The sequence below is a fragment of the Pristiophorus japonicus genome, chromosome 18 (genome assembly GCF_044704955.1).
Source record: "Pristiophorus japonicus isolate sPriJap1 chromosome 18, sPriJap1.hap1, whole genome shotgun sequence".
In the NCBI taxonomy this organism is placed as follows: domain Eukaryota; kingdom Metazoa; phylum Chordata; class Chondrichthyes; family Pristiophoridae; genus Pristiophorus; species Pristiophorus japonicus.
Genome location: NC_091994.1, coordinates 53,674,209 through 53,694,968, shown reverse-complemented (window position 1 = coordinate 53,694,968; position 20,760 = coordinate 53,674,209). Strand labels below are relative to the sequence as shown.

The window sequence follows — 20,760 nt, the reverse complement described above, 5'->3', positions numbered from 1 at the left end:
TTCTATGATTCTATAGTCACTAATAAATCCAAAGGGGTATTCAGGAGAAATGTCTTTTCCCAGAGAGGGGTGCACTTAAGGGAAAGCTAGATAAACACATGAGGGAGAAAGGAATAGGATATGCTGACAGGGTGAGTTGAAGAGGGGTGGGAGGAGGCTCGTGTGGAGCATAAACACTGGCATGGTTCTAGCGACATGCCGAATGGCCGGTTTCTGTGCTGTAGACCCAATGTAACTCAATGTAACCTATTAGAGTTTTTGAAGGTGTAACTAGCAGGGTAGATAAGGGGGAACCAGTGGATGTAGTATATTTGGATTTTCAGAAGGCATTTGATAAGGTGCCACACAATCTTGCACAAGGTTAGGGCTCATTGAATTGAGGTCATATATTAGCATGGATTGGTTAACAGACAGGAAACAGAGAGTAGGAATAGACAGGTCATTTTCAGGATGGCAGGGTGTAACTAGTGGAATGCCGCAAGGATCAGTGCTTGGGCCTCACCTATTTACAATCTGTATTAATGACTTTCATGAGGTGGCTGAGTGCAAGTTTGCTGTCGATACAAAGCTAGGTTGTAAAGTAAGCTGTGACGAGGTCATAGAGGCTGCAAAGGGAAATTAGACCGGTTAAGTGATTGGGCAAGAAGGTGGCAGATGGGAAAATGTGGAAATTATGCACTTTGGTAGGAAGAATGGAAAAAACAGAATTCTTTTTAAAAGGTGAGACTGGTAAATGTTGGGATTCAGAGGGATTTAGGGTCCTTGTTCACGAGTCACAGAAAGTTAACATGCAAATGGTAGATTAGCCTTTATTGCAAGGGGGTTGCAATACAAGAGTAAGGAAGCTTTGCTGCAATTATATAGGGCTTTGGTGAGACCATACATGGAGCACAGTGCACCATTTTGGTCTCCTTACCTAAGGAAGATCATACTTGCCTTAGTTTTACTAGATTGATTCTTGGGATGAGAGGACTGTCCTATGAGGAGAGACTGAGTAGAATATGCCTACATTACAACAGTAACTACATTCCATTGGCTGTAAAGCGTTTTGAGATGTTCGGTGGTCGTGAAAGGCGCTATATAAATCCAAATCTTTCTTTCTATATTCTCTGGAGTTTAGAAGAATGAGAGGTGACCGCTCTAAAACATATAACTTTCTTAGAGGACTTGATAGGATAGATGCTGAGAGACTGTTTCCTCTGGCCAGAAAGTCTAAAAGTAGGGGGCTTAGACTCAGGATAGGACTGAGATGAGGAGAAATTTCTTCACTTAGAGGGTTGTGAATCTTTGGAATTCTCTGCCACAGAACACTGTGGATACTCAGTCACTCAGTTCACAACTGAGATCGATAGATTTTGGGTACTAAGCGAATTTAGGAATAGAGCGGGAAAGTGGAGTTGATGTAAAAGTTCAGCCATAACCTTACTGAATGGCGGAGCAGATTGGTTGGAGGGGCTGTATGACCAACTCCTGCTCTTATTTCTTATGTTCTTATCTGCTATCAAAGCCCAAGTCATATTTGAAATCTATCTGATTGGCTCAAAGCCGTTTCCATCTTGCTTTGCATCACTGTCATATATACAGGTTGAACCTCCATTATCCAGAACTCCCTTATCCGGCACCACCCCTCGTCCAGAACCATTCCCGGCCACCGGGTGGCGCATGCGCTGAACCCTGACAGGAACAAATTGAAGTCCTTCCTCGCTGCCGACTCCCGCAATCGCTGGCCTAACCCCGCGATCGACCCACCCCCCCCACTCCATGATCTCTCTGCTGCACTCCCAGCCCCAAGCCTGATATCCCCATGCTCGGTAATTTAACGTGGCCACCTCTTGTCCAGAAAAATCCCTTATCCAGAACAGGGCAGGTCCCGAAGGTTCTGGATAAGGGAGGTTCAACCTGTATATTATATATATATATTAAAAAAAAGTAAAAGCCTTAATCACAGCTGGTTTCTGACATTCCACTGCTCCAAATAGGGTGAGGAAGAAAAGAAAACAGTACATCTCATGGTGGTTGAATTAAGAATGGAGTTGACAAAAGCCTGAAAGCACATTAGCTGTCCAACCAGTCAGGCAAAGAACGTTGCCCAGAACCAGTAAGTCCAAGAGGAGGAGGAAGAAAAAGAATGGAAACATGGCAACAACAGGATGGGGAGAGCACTGTGTATCCCCACCTCCCACAATGACCAAGACTCTATAACAGATGAACAGGACTCTATAACAGATGAACAGAGGTTAATACTATTACGGAATCAAAACTATTAATAAGAACTTATGAATTAGGATCAGGAGTAGGCCAGACGGCCCCTCAAGCCTGCTCCGGCAGTCACTAAGATCATGGCCGATCTTCGACCTCAACTCCACTTGTCCGCTAGATCCCCATATCGCTTAAATCACCTAGAGTCCAAAAATCTGTCTATGTCAGCCTTGAATATACTCAGCACCCACAGCCCTTTGAGGTAGAGAATTCCAACGATTCACAAGCCTCTGAGTGAAGAAATTCCTCCTCTTCTCAGTGTTAAGCATCCAAACCTGAGACTTATGCCCCTTGGTTTAAACTCTTCAGCCAGGGGAAACAACCTCTTCGCATATACCCTGTCAATTCCCCTCAGAATCTTATATGTTTCAATGAGATCACCTCTCAAGGTCCTAAACTCGAGAGTATAAGCCCAATTTCCTCAATCTCTCCCCATAGGACAACCCTCTCATCCCAGAAATCAATCTAGTTGGTGCACCGCCTCTAAGGCAAGTATATCTTCAAATAAGGAGACCAAAACTGTGCACAGTACTCCAGGTGTGGTCTCGCCATAGCCCTGTACAATTGTGGCAAGCTACTCTTGTACTCCAACCCCCTTGCAATAAAGGCCAACATACCATTTGCCTTCCTCATTGCTTGCTGTACCTGTCTGCTAACTCTGTGTTTCCTGTATGAGGACATCTAAATCTCTCTGAACATTAACATTTAATAGTTTCTCACCATTTAAAAAATATTCTGTTTTCCTATTCTTCCTACCAAAGTGAATTCGCTCACATTTTCCCACATTATGCTCCATGTGCCACCTTACTGCCCACTCACTTAACCTGTCTATATCCCTTTGCAGGCTCTTTGTGTCCTCAAAGCTTATTGTCCCACTCAGCTTTGTATCATCAGCAAACTTGGATACATTACACTCAATCCCTTCATCTAAATGATTACTATAGATTGTAAGTAGCTGGGGCCCAAGCACTGATTCTTGCGATACCCCACTAGTTGCAGCCTACCAACCTGAAAATGAGCTGTTTATGCTTATTCTCTGTCAGTTAACAAATCCTCTAACCAAGCTAATACTATACCCCATGAGCCCTTAACTTGTGTCACAACCTTTTATGTAGCATCTTATCGAATGCCTTTTGGAAATCCAATTATACTTAGTCAGTCTTGATAACCTAACATCCACAACCTTTTAGGGAAAGAGATCCAGAGGTCTACTACCCTTTGTGTGAAAAAGTGTTTTCTTGCATCACCCCTGAACGGCCTTGCTCCAATTTTATGATGATGTCCCCTTGTTCTGGATTCCCCCACCAGAGGAAAGAATTTCTCTGTATCTACCCTATCAAACCCTGTTAACATTTTAAACATCCCAATTAGATCACCCCTCAACATTCTAAACTCAAGGGAATACAAACCAAGTTTATGAAACCTGTCCTCATAATCTAACCATTTAAACACTGGTATCACTCCAGTAAATCTCCCACCAAGGCCGATATATCTTTCCTGTGTTTGGTGCCCAAAGGTGAAGGCAGTACTCCAGATGGAGCATGGCTGAGGGTTTATACAACTGAAATATCACTGCCTCATTTTTGCATTTGAACCACCTTGAGATAACGGCCAACATTCCATTTAGCCTTTGAGTATTTTTTTTGAACTTGTGCACTAGCTTGTAATGATTTGTGAACATGGACACCCAAATCCTCAAATCCTTCACAGTTCTTAGTCTTCCCCCATTAAGAAAGTATTCCGATTTGTTGTTCTTAGATTCAAAGTGGATGACCTCACATTGAATTCCATTTGCTGTAGTTTTGCCCACTCAATCAGTCTGTGTGTCCCTTTGTAACTTCCTGCTTCCATCAACACAACCTAACTTAGTGTCATCTGCAAACTTGGATATACAATCCTATTCCTTCATCCAAATCATTGATATTTATGGTGAAAAGTTGAGGCCCAGGACAGATCCCTGGGGAACAATCAGAATACATTCATCCCTACTCTCTGTCTCCTACATACTAACCAATTACCACTCCGTGCCTTCCAATACCAGGCACTTTAATTTTTCCGCTAATAATCTCTGGAACCTTATTATATGGCTTCTGGAAGTCCGTATAGACAATGCACAAATCCACGTTGACACTTTTTAAATCAACTGATACTTGTCCAAGTGCTCAGTCACTCTGTCTCTGATGGATAGATCCCAGTAACTTTCCCACAACTGATTTTAAACGGACGGGTCTGTAGTCACCCGATTTCTCCCTCCCTCCCTTAAATAATACAAATAATTTGAAAATTGCCAATCCAAAAGATACAATTCCCGAATCGAATGCGCTTTGGAAATAATGAGCAATAGATCTGCAACTTCCTCGCCCATTTTGTTTAATACTCCAGGGGTGGAAACCATCAGGTCCTTGAAATTTGTCCATCTTCAGTCCCATTATTTTCTCCATTACTTTGTTTATACTTTTATTAAATCCATCAAGTTTTTCCCATAAACTTATTTTTAGGTTCCTCTGTACTGTTTGCATTTTGTCCCCTTCCTCCACTGTGAAATCATACTAAGTATTCATTTAACAAGTCTACCATTTCCTTATTGTTGATTATAGTCTTGCCTACATCTGTCTTTAATGGCCCTACATTCCTCTTAATGTCTCTCTTTCTCTGTTGTAATTATAGGAAACATGGCAGCTAATTTGCGTACAGCAAGGTCCCACGAACAGCAATGAGACAATGACAATTCTGTTTTTAAGTGATGTTGGTTGAGGAATAGAACACTTCTGCTCTTCTTGAATAGTGTCATGGAATCTTTTACGTCCACCTGAGAAATCAGATGGGGCCTCGGTTTAATGTCTCATCCTAAGGATTATGCTGCAGAGCCTATTATAACTCTTCCTAATCAATACTTACTGTGACAAAAAACATTCCGGATAAACATTCAAACAGCAGTAGAATTAAAAGAAATGAAATGCAAAAAGGATATTTCCACTCATAGGGAAAACTAGAACTAGGGAGCATAGTCTCAGAATAAGGGGCCACCCATTTAAAACTTAGATGAGGAAGAATTTCTTCTCTCAGAGGGTTGTAAATCTGTGGAATTCTCTGCCCCAGAGAGCTGTGGAGGCTGGGACATTTTAATATATTTAAGGCGGAGATAGGAGGATTTTTGAGAGATAAGGGAATAAAGGGTTATGGGGAGCGGGCGGGGAAGTGGAGCTGAGTCCATGATCAGATCAGCCATGATCTTATTAAATTGCATAAGAATATAAGAAATAGGAGCAGGAGTAGGCCAAACAGCCCCTCGAGCCTGCTCCAGCGTTTAATACGATCATGGCTGATCTGATCATGGACTCCCTGCCCGCTCCCCATAACCCCTTATTCCTTTACCGTTTAAGAAATTGCCTATTGCTGTCTTAAATTTATTCAATGTCCCAGCTTCCACAGCTCTCTGAGGCAGAAAATTCCACAGATTTACAACCCTCAGAAAAAATTTCTCCTCATCTCAGTATTAAATGCCTTCTAGTCTAATCTCTATCAGTGGAAACATCCTCTCTGCATCCATCTTGTCAAGCCCCCTCATAATCTTATATGTTTCGATAAGATCATCTTTCATTCTTCTGAATTCCAATGAGTAGAGGCCCAACCTACTCAATCTTTCCTCATAAGTCAACCCCCTCATCTCTAGAATCAACCTAGTGAACCTTCTCTGAACTGCCTCCAAAGCAAGTATATCCTTTCGTAAATATGGAAACCAAAACTGCACGCAGTATTCCAGGTGTGGCCTCACCAATACCTTATATAGCTTCAGCAAGATTTCCCTGATTTTATACTCCATCCCCTTTGCAATAAAGGCCAAGATTCCATTGGCCTTCCTGATCACCTGCTGTACCTGCATACTAACCTTTTGTGTTTCATGTACAAGTACCCCCAGGTCCCACTGTACTGCGGCACTTTGCAATCTTTCTCCATTTAAATAATAACTTGCTCTTTGATTTTTTTCTGCCAAAGTGCATGACTTCACACTTTCCAACATTATACTCCATCTGCCAAATTTTTTCCCACTCACTTAGCCTTTCTATGTCCTTTTGCAGATTTTGTGTGTCCTCCTCACACATTGCTTTTCCTCCCATCTTTGTATCATCAGCAAACTTGGCTACGTTACACTCAGTCCCTTCATCCAATTCATTAATATAGATTGTAAATAGTTGGGGTCTGATCCCTGCGACACCCCACTAGTTATGTTATGTAAGACATTCTTATTCTTCCTTCTTACATTATAGAGTCATGATCATTTGACATGATGAATACATTATGGTTAGCCTCAAAAGTGGAGATAATATTTACTTAGCTAAGCAAGACAGAATTCATTGATAAACGCAGTAAAGTTTCAACCAAATAACATTCAAACCAAAGCTATACACACAAGATTTAACTAATAAAAAAGGTAAAGCAACAAAGTTCTATGTGAGTCATTATTCCCCATTGCTCTGCTGGTTCTCCTTACCGCAAAGAGGAATTGTTGCCTCTCCTGCACCTCTGGTTCCAGTTTCACTCTTTCAAGGCGTATCCTTTCCCATCTTACTTGACCCAATTCTCCGGCTTCTCGCTCCCATGCCCCAGGCACTCTGATGGGAAAAGAAAGTTAATGCTTCTAGCTTCACATCAGGAACTCAAATCAGCAAGTAACCATTCCACAGATACAAGTCCCATTCAGCCATTTCTGGGACACAGAATAGAGATTGGAAATAGTCTGTGAATGCCACAATTCTCAATGGAATGGAAAAACAGATACCCAGAATTCTAAAGCAGGTGAAAAAGATGTAAACATAGCAAATGGGATTCTGGGTTTAATACATAGGACGAATGAATATAAAGCAAGGCAATGCTATGAATCAGTTAAGCAACAGTTTGAACACTCCATTATAGAAAGCAGCGTGGAGGCCCCGACCTGCGTGAGAACACCAGAGGCAGGTCGGGGCCATAAAAGGAGTGGCGACCGGCAGCAGCATGGAGACCATTTCAGGGAGCAGCGTGAGCTGGTGCAGGAGGGCGATGGCAGCGAAGAGTGGTGTCATCAAGGTTCAGGTCGGTGATTGGAGCGCGGGCAGATAAAGCAGGAGCGGCGAGGTCGGGGCGAAGGAGTGGCAAGAGACTGTAGAGGGACATGATCGGGGCCCAGGGGAGGCGTGAGTTCGGGGCCAGGGGCAGCACGGGCCAGCCCACACTGCGATGTGTGCGCACTAGGTCCGTGCAGCAGAGCTGGTCTCCAGTCGTCTTGTGTAACCCTTGCCACTGGACCAAGACCTAGCTCCGTCAAGCCCGTGTGGTGGCTGGTGTGCAACGGTCACCACACGTTAAAAAAATCCACGCACAGGCATCTTCCACCCTTCAGGATGTAGTTCGGGTCCTTCATTGAAACACCTGTGAACTCATCCTTTTTTGCTGTGGGAGCAAGTCATCCTCGTTTCGAGGGACCGCTTATGGTTATAGAAAGGATATTAGCGACATCGGAAAAGTGCAATGTAGATTCACTGGGATGGCACACAGTTCCACCACTTCCCTCGACCCGACAACCCGTTCTCTGCTGTCAAACGGACGACCAATGGATGAACTGAAATTTCCTCCAATTGAATATCAGGAAGATTGAAGTCCCAATTTTGCTACTGAAACCTCTATCCATGCATTTGTCAACTGTAGACTCAATTTCTCCAATGTTCTCCTTGCCGGTCGAGCATCCTTCACCCTCCAGAAACTGTTCAACGTGTCCAAAACTCAGCTGCCTATATCCTGTCCTGCACCAAGTCATGCTTGCCCATCACTCCTTGTCCTCGCTTTACCATTCCACCACTTCCAATGTTGATGACTCTCTCTCGTCCAAAGTATTACATTTAAGATCCCATTTTCTAAATCCCATCTTCTAAATCAGCAACCTCCTCCAGCCTTACATCCCATCTTGCAATGTTTGGGCCTCTCACTAATCATTTGTGTATCATTCCTTCCTTCATCCCACCATTGCTGAAGAGCCTTCAGGAACTCCCTACCTATAACTATTCCGCCTTTTCACCTGAAAAAACCCTTTTATTTAAAAAGCACTTTATAAATGTAAGTTGTTATCGTAGGACAATTATAATGAGACACAAAGAAAGAATATATTCACTGGATAAGAGAAACTTAAGTGGGGAATTGAATAGAAGCGTTTAAAACTATGATAGGATTTAAGATGGTAAATAATGAAAGATTGCTTACACTGGTCACTGAATGAGGTAGGAGGCATTATTCAGGATTAGTACTCCTTCAGTGCAGCCCTGTCAGATGCTGCCTTTTGAGTAAGACATTAAATCAAGTCTGCCCTCTCAGCTGGATGTAAATGATCTCATGGCACTATTCAAAGAATAGCAAGGAAGTTCTCCCAGTGATCTGGAGAGTAATGATCCCATCGCCAACACCACCAAAACAGATTATCTGGAAATTTATCTCATTGCTGTTAGTGGCTGCTGATTTGCCTACATAACAGTGACTGCACTTCAAAAGTCTTATTACAATTGTATAAGGCCTTGGTGAGACCACGCCTGGAGTACTGTGCACAGTTTTGGTCTCCTTATTTAAGAAAGGATATACTTGCCTTGGAAGCAGTGAGACAGAGGTTCACTAGATTGATTCCTGGGATGAGAGGGCTGTCTTATGATGAGAGATTGTGTAGAATGGGCCGATACTCTCTGGAGTTTAGAAGAATGAGAGGTGATCTCATTGAAACATACAAGATTCTGAAGGGGATTGACAGAGCAGATGCTGAGAGGTTGTTTCCCCCGCCTGAAGTGTCTAGAACTAGGGGGCAGAGTCTCAGGGTCAAGAGCAGACCATTTAAAAGAGAGACGAGGAGGAATTTCTCCACTCAGAGGGTTGTGAATCTTTGGAATTCTCTGCCCCAGAGGGATGTGGAAGCTGAGTCTCTGAATATATTCAAAGCTGAGATAGATAGATTTTTGGAGTTTAGGGCAATCAAGGGAGAGTGGAGTTGAGGTCAATGATCAGCCATGATCTTATTGAATAGCGGAGCAGGCTCGAGGGGCCATATGGCCCACTCCTGCTCCTATTTCTTATGTTCTTATGTAAAACTATTTCATTGACTAAGAAACATTTGGGGGATGTCCTGAAGACATGAAAATGTTATATTAATACGTGTCCTTTCTTCAGAAGCATTGAAGGAAAGGTTAAAATTATTTTTTCCCCCCCAGAGAGTTATTATTAATATGGAATGCTCATTTTGAACTACAAGTGACCATTAAGGACATAAGAAATAGGAGCAGGAGTAGGCCATTGGCCCCTCGAGCATGCTCCGCTATTTAATACGATCATGGCTAATCTGATCCTGGGCTCAGCTCCACTTCCCTGCCCACTCCCCATAACTCCCATATTGTTCAAAAATCTGTCCATCTCCGCCGTAAATATATTCAATGACCCAGCCTCCACAGCTCTCTGGGGCAGAGAATTCCACAGATTTACGACCCTCAGAAGAAATTTCTCCTCATCTCAGTTCTAAATGGGCTACCTTTTATTCTTAAACTATGCCCCCTAGTTCTAGATTCCCCCACGAGTGAAAACATCCTCTCTGCATCTACCTTGTCGAGCCTCCTGAGAATTTTATATGTTTCAATAAGATCACCTCTCATTCTTCTAAACTCCAATGAGTATAGGCCCAACCTGCTCAACCTTTCTTCATAAGTCAACCCCTTCATCTCAGGAAACAACTGAGTGAACCTTCCCTGAACTGCCTCCAATGCAAGTATATCCCCCCCCTTAAATAAGACCAAAACTGTACGCAGTACTCCAGGTGCAGTAAGACTTCTTTACTGTTCTATTCCAATCCTTTTGTAATAAAGGATAACATACCATTTGCTTTCTTAATTGCTTGCTGTACCTGCAGTTTAACTTTCTGTGCTTCGCGTACAAGGACATCCGGGTCCCTCTGAATTGCAGTATTTCCCCATCTCTCGCCATTTAAAAAATATTTTGCTTTTCCACTTTTCCTAACATAGTGGATAACTTCACATTTCTCCACATTATATTCCATCTGCTACCTTCTTGCCCACTCACTTAACCTCCTCACAACTTATTTTCCCACCTAACAAACGTTACTCGGTCTCTTCATCTAAGTCTTTGATATAGATTGTAAATAGCCGAGGCGCAAGCTCTGATTCTTGTGGTATCCTAGTTTCAGCCAGCCAACCTCAAAATGATCCGTTTATTCCTACTCTGTTTTCTGTCCGTAAACCAATCCTCAATCCAAAATATTACCCCCAATCCCATGAGCCCTAGTTCTGTGCAATAACCTCTTATGTAGCACCTTATCAAATGCGTTTTGAAAATCCAAATATACTACATTCACGGGTTCCCCCTTATCCACCCTGCTAGTTACAACCTCAAAAAACAGATTTGTCAAACGATTTCTCTTTCATAAACCTGTGTTGACGCTGCTCAATCATATAATGATTTTCTAAGTGCCCTGTTACCACGTCCCTAATAGTAGATTCTAGCATTTTCCGTACTATTGATGTCAGATCTATAGACTTCTCTCCCTTCTTTCTTGAATAGCGGGGTTACATTTGTTATTTTCCAATTCGCAGGGACTGCTCTAGAATCCAGGGAATTCTGGAAGATCAAAACCAATGCACACTCTCCTATCTGTCGCCAACTCTTTTAAAACCCTAGGATGGAGGCCATCAGGTCCTGGGGATTTCATAGATTCATACAGATTTACAGCACAGAAGGAGGCCATTTCGGCCCATCGTGTCTGCACCGGCCGACAAAGAGCTAACCAGTCTAATCCTACTTTTCAGCTCTTGGTCAGCCCTGTAGGTTACGACATTTCAAGTGCACATCCAAGTACTTTTTAAATGTGATAAGGGTTTCTGTCTCTACCACCCTTTCAGGCAGTGAGTTCCAGAGGCCCACCACCCTCTGGGTGAAGAAATTTCCCCTCAAATCCCCTCTAAACCTCCTACCAATTACTTTAAATCTATGCCCCCTGGTTATTGACCTCTCTGCCAAGGGAAACAGGTCCTTCCTAACCACTATATCTTGGCCCCTCATAATTTTATACACCTCAATGAGGACTCCCCTCAGCCTCCTCTGTTCCAAGAAAACAAACCCAGCCTATCCAATCTATCCTCATAGCTAAGATTCTCTAGTCCAGGCAACATCCTCATCACATCTTTCCTGTAATGTGGTGAGCAGAACTGCACGCAGTACTCTAGCTGTGGCCTAACTAGTGTTTTATACAGTTCAAGCATAAACCCCCCCCTGCTCTTGTATTCTATGCCTCGGCTAATAAAGGCAAGTATTCCGTATGCCTTCTTAACCACCTTATCTACCTGGCCTGCTACCTTCAGGGATCTGTGGACGTGCACTCCAAGGTCCTTCTGTTCCTCTACACTTCTCAGTGTCCTCCCATTTATTGTGTATTCCCTTGCCTTGTCAGCCCTCCCCAAATGCATTACCTCACACTTGTCCGGATTGAATTTCATTTGCCACTGTTCTGCCCACCTGACCTTTCATTGATATCTTCCTGCAGTCTGCAGCTTTCTTCATCATCAACCACACAGTCAATTTTAGTATCATCTGCAAACTTCTTAATTATACATTCAAGTCTAAATCATTGATATATACATACGCAAAAAACAAAGGACCTAATACTGAGCCCTTTGAAAACCCACTGGATACACTGTTTCAGTCACAAAACACCCATAAACCATTACCCTTTGCTTCCTGCCTCTGAGCCAATTTCAGATTAATTTAGTCACTTTGCCCTGAATCCCATGGGCTTTTACCTTCATGACCAGTCTGCCATGTGGGACCTTATCAAAAGCCTTGCTAAAATCCATATACACTGCACCATATGCACTATCCTCATCGGTCCTCCTCAAAAAATTCAATCAAGTTAGTTAGACACGAGCTTCCCTGAACAAATCCATGCTGACTGTCCTTGATTAATCCGTGTCTTTCTAAATGAAAATCTATCCTGTCCCTCAGAATTTTTTCGAATAATTTCCCCACCACCGAGGTTAAGCTGACTGGGCTGTAATTACTCAGTCTATCCCTGTCTCCCTTTTTAAACAAAGGTACCACATTAGTTTTTGGCGGCTTTTAGTCCTATTAAATTCTCCAGTACTATTTCTTTACTAATATTAATTTATTTTAAGTTCCTCATTCTCACTAAACCCTTGGTCCCCCACTGTTTTTTGTATGTTTTCTATGTCTTCTTCCGTAAAGGCAAATACAAAGTATTTATTTACGGTCTCTGCCATTTCCTTATTCCCCATTATAAATTCTCCTACATTTACTTTCGCTTTCAATTGGACACCTTCTGTCCGCATTACTTAAAAACTGGAACAAAAATAATGTTTGCTTTACCCGACATCAGCAAAGGGTCGTTTCACAGTTTCTTCGTAGCACATCTTTGCTCGGTACGTTTGCTCCTGTTCTTCCTTTCTCTCCTGTGTAAAAGGAACACATTCTGAAAGTATAGCTTTTACCCAACTCGGAGTCAGGTTTGCAGTTTTTAAACAGAGATTAGAGTTCCACCCATAACCAATCTAAGAATCACTGCTGGCACTCAATACTTTTCTAATTGCCCAAACCATCACATTGAGACTGTGTGTGAACCCACAAGCAGTACTTGCAAAGGGGTAACCTCTGTACACTAATCCTACAGTGGCAATAATTCCAAACAATTCAGCTGGACGTATCTTTGTTATCTCCCCCACCCATGCTGGGGTATACATCCACAGGCACATACTGCCTTCCAGTACTTCGCTCAAGTGGTCATTCTTCATGTACAAACCTAGACAGTAAGTGCGGGGAATGCATCACAGCTAAGTGTGACCAGTCCTCACCAACATTCACACTTCCCGTTATCAGTAACATGCGTTTTTCCTTCCTTACCCCAGGAAAGGAACCAACTATGCTTATCCTATCACCATACTGGTTGTTTCTGTTTTTAAGAACATAAGAAATAGGAGCAGGAGTTGGCCATTTGGCCCCTCGAGCCTGCTCTGCCATTCAATAAGATCACAGCTGATCTGATCTTGGACTCAGTTCCACTTCCCTGCCCACTCCCCCTGACCCTTCACTCCTTTATCGCTCAAAAATCTGTCTATCTCCGCCTTAAATATATTCAATGACCCAGCCTCCACAGCTCTCTGGAGCAGAGAATGCCATAGCTTTACAACCTTTGGAGAGAAGAAATTCCTCCTCATCTCAGTTTTAAATGGGCGGCCCCTTATTCTGGGACTATGCCCCCTGTTGTTTTTGTATCTTCACACATTTCCCTTGAAAATTAGTATGAAATAGTGGACGGATTCGCAGGTTGATTAACAGTCTGTGACATGGATGCTCCTTCCACAGCTGGAACCATCTTTATACCAGCCGATATATGGAAGGATTTAATGCTCCCACAAACCATATGGTTAAGAGGGGGCGGGGGGCCACTCACTCACCGGACACTGCAAACTCAGAATTCAGTCCACTGACTGGGACGAGGTTTGAACCCGACACCTTCTGACTGAGAGGGTGGAAATGCTACCATTGAGCTAAATATTAAGATCAGTTAATTTGATACACACCAGCAAATCTATCTCTTGACTGAAAGAAAACCAGTTTGAAGGCCTAGTTTTGCATGCAAGCATGAGAAAAATTAATGACGTGTGACCTGATTGCGTTGCGACAGCAATAAACCAAACTGTGAGAAAGTTTGGGCTAACTCCAGAGAGCAATAAAACCAAAAATAGCCCAAAATCAAAGTTGGTTGGTTATCCCAACCTCTCAGCCAATTAAGGATAAAACATGCTAAAAGTGGAATGGGGGAAATCACAACTCCACAACACCAACATCTTCTCACAGTAGTCTAACCATGTGCAGAAAATTGAGAAGAGCTGCAAGACAGGGGCAGAAAAATCGAGAGACCCAGACTATTGATAAGACAGATTAACAGAATTATAATTATCGGGCATTTTTAGATTTCCGTCTGCTCTGCCGTTCCTTCACCTTACCTCTTCTAACAGTAACCTCCGTCTATTCTGCAGCTCACTGTCCACCTGCTCTCTTTCCGAGCACATCCTTTCAAGCTGCAGTCGCTCCAGGTCCTTTTCCAGCACCTCTCTGGCTTCCTCTTCCCATATCTCGCGATCTCTGGTGGTAAAACAGAAATTCAACACTTCAGGCTTGACGGCAGGATCCGATATCTAGAAGCAACAGTTCCACAAACACAATCCCATTCAACCCTTTTTGAGTAAATTAAAATTAATAGGGGGATCAACCTAACCCTAAAAGTAACAGATTAAAAATAATAGCCGATTAAAATGGCAATAACTGTGCAATGCTAAGGCTAGTGATTTAGAATTTTCATGAGAAAAATGGATGGAACACCAGAATTTGATCCCATAAACATTGGTAAAAATGCCTGAATCCTATGGAATAAGACAGAATTTGACAGTCACCGTACATCAGTGACTCCGGTGATATGATTTTATGAGATATTGTGGGTGGGTGGGAGGAACAGGGGAAGAGTACTTTTCACTGTGAAGAATATGATCCACCCTTTACCACACAAGACTACGAAAGTTTGATAGAAAATGCTGGAAATACTCAGCAGATCAGGCAGCATCTGTGGAGAAACAGAGTTAACATTTCAGGTCAGTGGCCTTTCATCAGAACAGAAAGGTTCTTTTGTTCTGACGAAGGGTCATCGACCCGAAACGTTAACTCTGTTTCTCTCTCCACAGATGCTGCCTGACCTACTGAGTATTTCCAGCATTTTCTGTTTTTATTTCAGATTCCCAGCATCTGCAGTGTTTTACTTTTGCAGGAAAGTTTGATCCCTGGTCTGTGCGGAGATGGTTGATCTCAGGCAGGTGGATTGAAAAGAGGGAAATCAGTGAGGGTAGCTGCTCCTGATCACCATCCAGCGTTCCTTCCTACAGACAGCACTGGAAAACCATGATGTTAAATGTTATGCCCATTCCAATGCTCACCGACAAAGCCCAAAGTATCGTAGCTACTTTGGTGAGGTAAGAGGTTGTCCAGCATGCCAAGGAATCAACTCCATTAGGGAGAGGTCAAGAGGGGAGATAACCAGCAAATGAAAATAGCCAAGAAGATAAAAGAAATCTAGCTCTGTCCCCAAGTTAAAAACATTGAGATCAGCAGGAGGAGGAGGGAGAGAGTGCGCTTTACTCACCACCACCCCTCTCTTTCAGAACAAGGTTCTCGTGTAATAAAGTAACATTTCAAAGGTTTAAAACCTCTCTCAACGATCAATATGTTGCAAAGCAGCCACGGGGTAAGATAACCAGAGGATCAACATGTCACTGTGATGACGCCACAACACCATTTTACTGCTGGCTAATGTGTTGAGTCTCATCGCCAAGAGCATGCAGAAATCAAGCGCAGGTAGCGGAAAGAGCGTGCGGCAAACCAGTCCCACCCACCCTTTCCCTCAATGACTATCTGTCCCACCTGTGACAGGGACTGCGGTTCTCGTATTGGACTGTTCAGCCACCTAAGGACTCATTTTAAGAATGGAAGCAAGTCGTCCTCGATTCCGAGGGACTGCCTATGATGATGAATGTGTTACACCACATCACACGCTGAAGCGTGAGGACTTGTGTTGTCAGTTGTTATATGTACTTGAGACAGTGATATTCATGAATGTTCAGGAGAGAGAATGTCAAATTTGCTTTGCATTAAAACTAGGAACACTTGTCAATATTAAACTCTCTTAATAAATTTAATTTCCAACCTTTTATAGTTTTTATTGCATCAGATTGTGATCAAGTATTATGATGGAGATAGTACTCTTTCCCTTTCTCCATCAGTGTCAACATTTCATCAAAGATCAAAGGAATCTGGCACAACTCTGCTATATTCAGTGGTTAGAACAAACCAACTGTTTATAAATCTGAGATTGATAGATTTTTTGGTGTCTAGGGGAATCCAGGGATATGGAGATTTGGTGGGAAAGTGGAGTTGGTCAATGATCAGCCATGTTCTTATTGAATGGCGGAGCAGGCTCGAGGGACCTTACTCCTGCTCCTAATTCTTATGCCACCCGCACCCCCCCCACCCAAACCAAAGTCAAACTGGAAAATGAAGGAATAAAGTGAGCATATGCCCTTAACTTTAAACAAATAAAGTGCAATAAAATCAGAAATTGCTGGAAACCCTTGGCATCTCGCTCCACAGATGCTACCTGACCTGCTGAGTGTTTCTAGCATTTCCATTTTTGATTCAGATTCCCAACATCCTCAGTATTTTGTTTTTTGTGGATATTATGTGTCTTCAATTCATTGTGCTAATCTACACTGCCCACGTAAGTTTCAAAGGTAACTTGGATCTTCAGTACACCAACCTGCGTCTTTCACTTGCCCATATCGCTTCCTTGGGATCCAGTAGTTGCTTTTCCTGCTTGTGAATTTTCTCGGTGGATAAATATCTCCATCTATCTTTGCTGGGAGATCTTCCATGTCGACTCCTGGATCTTGAAGTCTGCATTTCCACAGGAAGAAAATAATGGAGCGTTGACAGTAGTTTTAGAGCACTGCAGACTCAATAGAACAGCACACATTCCCGCTCGCTCGCACCCACGTTGTAGGTGTGTCAAGTCAGTTACTTAATTAAACGGCAAAATCAAGTAAGGTGAGCTGCCCATTTAATCTGCAGATGATGATAGGTCTTCCCCACTCTCCCACGTCAAATTGCTCAGCTAAAACTCTGAACAAAAGTATACAATAGGAATCACAGAAAAATAGATTAAAAGAGGTGCCAGAGGAAAGAGATTGAGCAAGAGCTTTTACACAACTATATGGAATATTAGAAAAACTGCAAACTTACAAAAGGAGCAGACTTTACAGATGTAGCACTGGGTATGTAACCATCTTTATCAATTCACCTAAAGTAACTACCATGAAAGAAAGACTTGCATTTCTACTGCATCTTTCACCACCTCAGAATAGCACTTTACAGCCAATTAAGTACTTTTGAAGTATAATCACTGTTGCAATGTAGGAAACGTGACAACCAATTTGCACACAGCAAGGTCCCACAAACAGCAATGTGATGACGACCAGAAATCCGTTTATATTGAGTGACCGCTTTGCGGAACACCTCCATTCAGTCTACAAGTGTGACCCTAAGCTTCCGGTTCACTATATCGTTTCAATGAAGCTCAACGTAAGCTCGGGGAACACCTCATCTTTCGATTAGACACTTCTACAGCTTTCCAGACTCAAGATTGAGTTCAATTATTTCAGATCATAACCATAGCTCCCACTTTTCAGGCGGAAGCTGTTGGTGGTTATTCCCATAAACCCATCTTTTGCTTCAGTCCTTGCACCATCATCCCTTTTATCATTTAATTTCTTTTGCCACTATATCACAGACCTTCCCTTTTGTTTTTTCCTTCCCTTTCCCTGTCTCTGTACTTGATTAAAACTTGTAACATCTCAAACTTTTACCAGTTCTAATGAAAGGTCATCGAACTGAAACATTAACTTTATTTCTCTCTCCACAGATGCTGCCTGACCTGCTGAATATTTCCAGCATGTTCTGTTTTTATTTAATCTGTTTATAGTGATGTTGATTGAGGGATTGGCCAGGACACCAGCTAGAAATCACCTGCACTTCTTCAAAATCAGAAGGAGTAAGCTTATGGTGGAGAGAGTGGATGTTTAAGCTGGTGCATGGTATGCCAACCAAGTGGGCTGCTTTGACCTGGGTGGCATCGAACTTCTTGAACCAGCCAGGCAAGTGTAGAGTATTCCATCACACTCCTGACTTGTGCCGTGTAGTGGCGGAGAGGCTTATGGAGTCAGAAGGAGAGCCTGAGAATACGCAGCCTTTGAACTGCTTTAATAGCCATGGCATTTATGCAGCTGGTGCAGTAGAGTTTCTACTCAAGGTCCTCCCTTCCCACATTCCTGTGGCCTGCAAATTTTGGCATTGTTTTTGTGTCTTCCACTGTGAAGACGGAAGCAAAATAATTGTTTAAGGTCTCAGCCATTTCCACATTTCCCATTATTAAATCTCCCTTCTCATCTTCTAAGGGACCAACATTTACTTTAGTCACTCTTCCATTTTATATATCGGTAAAATGTTTTACTATCTGTTTTTATGTTTTGCGCCAGTTTACTTTCGTAATCTATCTTTCCTTTCTTTATTGCTTTCTTAGTCATTCTTTGCTGTACAAGAAGGGACTGAATGTAACGTAGCCAAGTTTGCTGACCATACAAAGATGGGAAGAAAAGCAATGTGTGAGGAAGACACAAAAAATCTGCAAAAGTACATAGACAGGCTAAGTGAGTGGGCAAAAATTTGGCAGATGGAGTATAATGTTGGAAAGTGTGAGGTCATGCACTTTGGCAGAAGAAAATCAAAGAGCAAGTTATTATTTAAATGGAGAAAGATTGCAAAGTGCTGCAGTACAGTGGGACCTGGGGGTACTTGTACATGAAACACAAAAGGATAGTATGCAGGTACAGCAAGTGATCAGGAAGTCCAATGGAATCTTGGCCTTTATTGCAAAAGGGATGGAGTATAAAAGCAGGGAAGTCTTGCTACAGTTATACAGGGTATTGATGAGGCCACATCTGGAATACTGCGTGCAGTTTTGGTTTCCATATTTACGAAAGGATATACTTGCTTTGGCGGCAGTTCAGAGAAGGTTCACAAGGTTGATTCCGGAGATGAGGGGGTTGACTTATGAGGAAAGGTTGAGTAGGTTGGGACTCTACTCAGTGGAATTCAGAAAAATGAGGTGTGATCTTATCGAAACGTATAAGATTATGAGGGGGCTTGACAAGGTGGATGCAGAGAGGATGTTTCCGCTGATAGGGGAGACTAGAACTAGGGGGCATAATCTTAGAATAAGGGGCCGCCCATTTAAAACTGAGATGAGGAGAAATTTCTTCTCTCAAGAGGATTGTAAATCTGTGGAATTCGCTGCCTCAGAGAGCTGTGGAAGCTGGGACACTAAATAAATTTAAGACAGAAACAGACAGTTTCTTAAATGATAAGGGGTTATGGGGAGAGGGCAGGGAAGTGGACCTGAGTCCATGAGCGGATCAGCCATGAGGGGCCGTATGGCCTACTCCTGCTCCTATTTCTTATGTTCTTACATAGAAACATAGAAAATAGGTGCAGGAGTAGACCATTCGAGCCTGCACCACCATTCAATAAGATCATGGCTCATCATCACCTCAGTACCCCTTTCCTGCTTTCTCTCCATACCCCTTGATCTCTTTAGCCGTAAGGGCCACATCTAACTCCCTCTTGAAGATATCCAACGAACTGGCTTCAACAACTCTCTGCAGTAGAGAATTCCACAGGTTCACAGCTCTCTGCGTGAAGAAGTTTCTCCTCATCTCAGTCCTAAATGGCTTACCCCTTATCCTTAGACTGTGTTCCCTGGTGCTGGTCTTCACCAACATTGGGAACATTCTTCCTGCATATAACCTGTCCAATCCCGTCAGAATTTTATATGTTTCTATGAGAGACCATTTGCCTTCTTCACCACCTGCTGTACCTGCATGCCAACTTTCAATGACTGATGTACCATGACACCCAGGTCTCGTTGCACCTCCCCTTTTCTTAATCTGCCACCATTCAGATAATATTCTGCCTTTGTGTTTTTGCCACCAAAGTGGATAACCTCACATTTATCCACATTATACTGCATCTGCCATGCATTTGCCCACTCACCTAACCTGTCCAAGTCACCATGCAGCCTCTTAGCATCCTCCTCACAGCTCGCACTGCCACCCAGCTTAGTGTCATCTGCAAACTTGGAGATATTATACTCAATTCCTTCATCTAAACCATTGATGTATATTGTAAATAGCTGGGGTCCCAGCACTGAGCCCTGCGGCACCCCACTAGTCACTGCCTGCCATTCTGAAAAGGACCAGTTTATCCCGACTCTCTGCTTCCTGTCTGCCAACCAGTTCTCTATCCACGTAGGTACATTACCTGCAATACCATGCGCTTTAATTTTGCACACCAATCTCTTGTGTGGGACCTTGTCAAAAGCCTTTTGAAAGTACAAATACACCACATCCACTGGTTCTCCTCTGTCCATTCTACTAGTTACAGCCTCAAAAAATTCTAGAAGATTTGTCTAGCATGATTGCCCTTTCATAAATCCATGCTGACTTGGACCGATCCTGTCACTGCTTTCCAAATGCGCTGCTATTTCATCTTTAATAATTGATTCCAACATTTTCCCCACCACTGACGTCAGGATAACCGGTCTATAATTTCCCGTTTTCTCTTTCCCTCCTTTCTTAAAAAGTGGTGTTACATTAGCTACCCTCCAGTCCATAGGAACTGATCCAGAATCGATAGACTGCTGGAATATGATCACCAATGCATCCACTATTTCTAGGGCCACTTCCTTAAGTACTCTGGGATGCAGACTATCAGGCCCTGGGGATTTATCGGCCTTCAATCCCATCAATTTCCATA

General features: G+C 42.8%; 1 protein-coding gene across 1 annotated transcript in view; it reads right to left on the bottom strand.

The window, feature by feature from the left end:
• Positions 1-20,760, bottom strand: part of LOC139228732 (uncharacterized) — a 115,944-nt gene that overhangs the window by 5,558 nt on the left and 89,626 nt on the right. Inside the window, exons 12-15 of the mRNA XM_070860035.1 lie at positions 16,652-16,788; positions 14,295-14,433; positions 12,658-12,740; positions 6,752-6,872 (exon numbers count right to left, since the gene is read on the bottom strand). Of these exons, the coding sequence (XP_070716136.1) occupies positions 6,752-6,872; positions 12,658-12,740; positions 14,295-14,433; positions 16,652-16,788 (480 nt within the window). The remainder of the gene's footprint in view (positions 1-6,751; positions 6,873-12,657; positions 12,741-14,294; positions 14,434-16,651; positions 16,789-20,760) is intronic.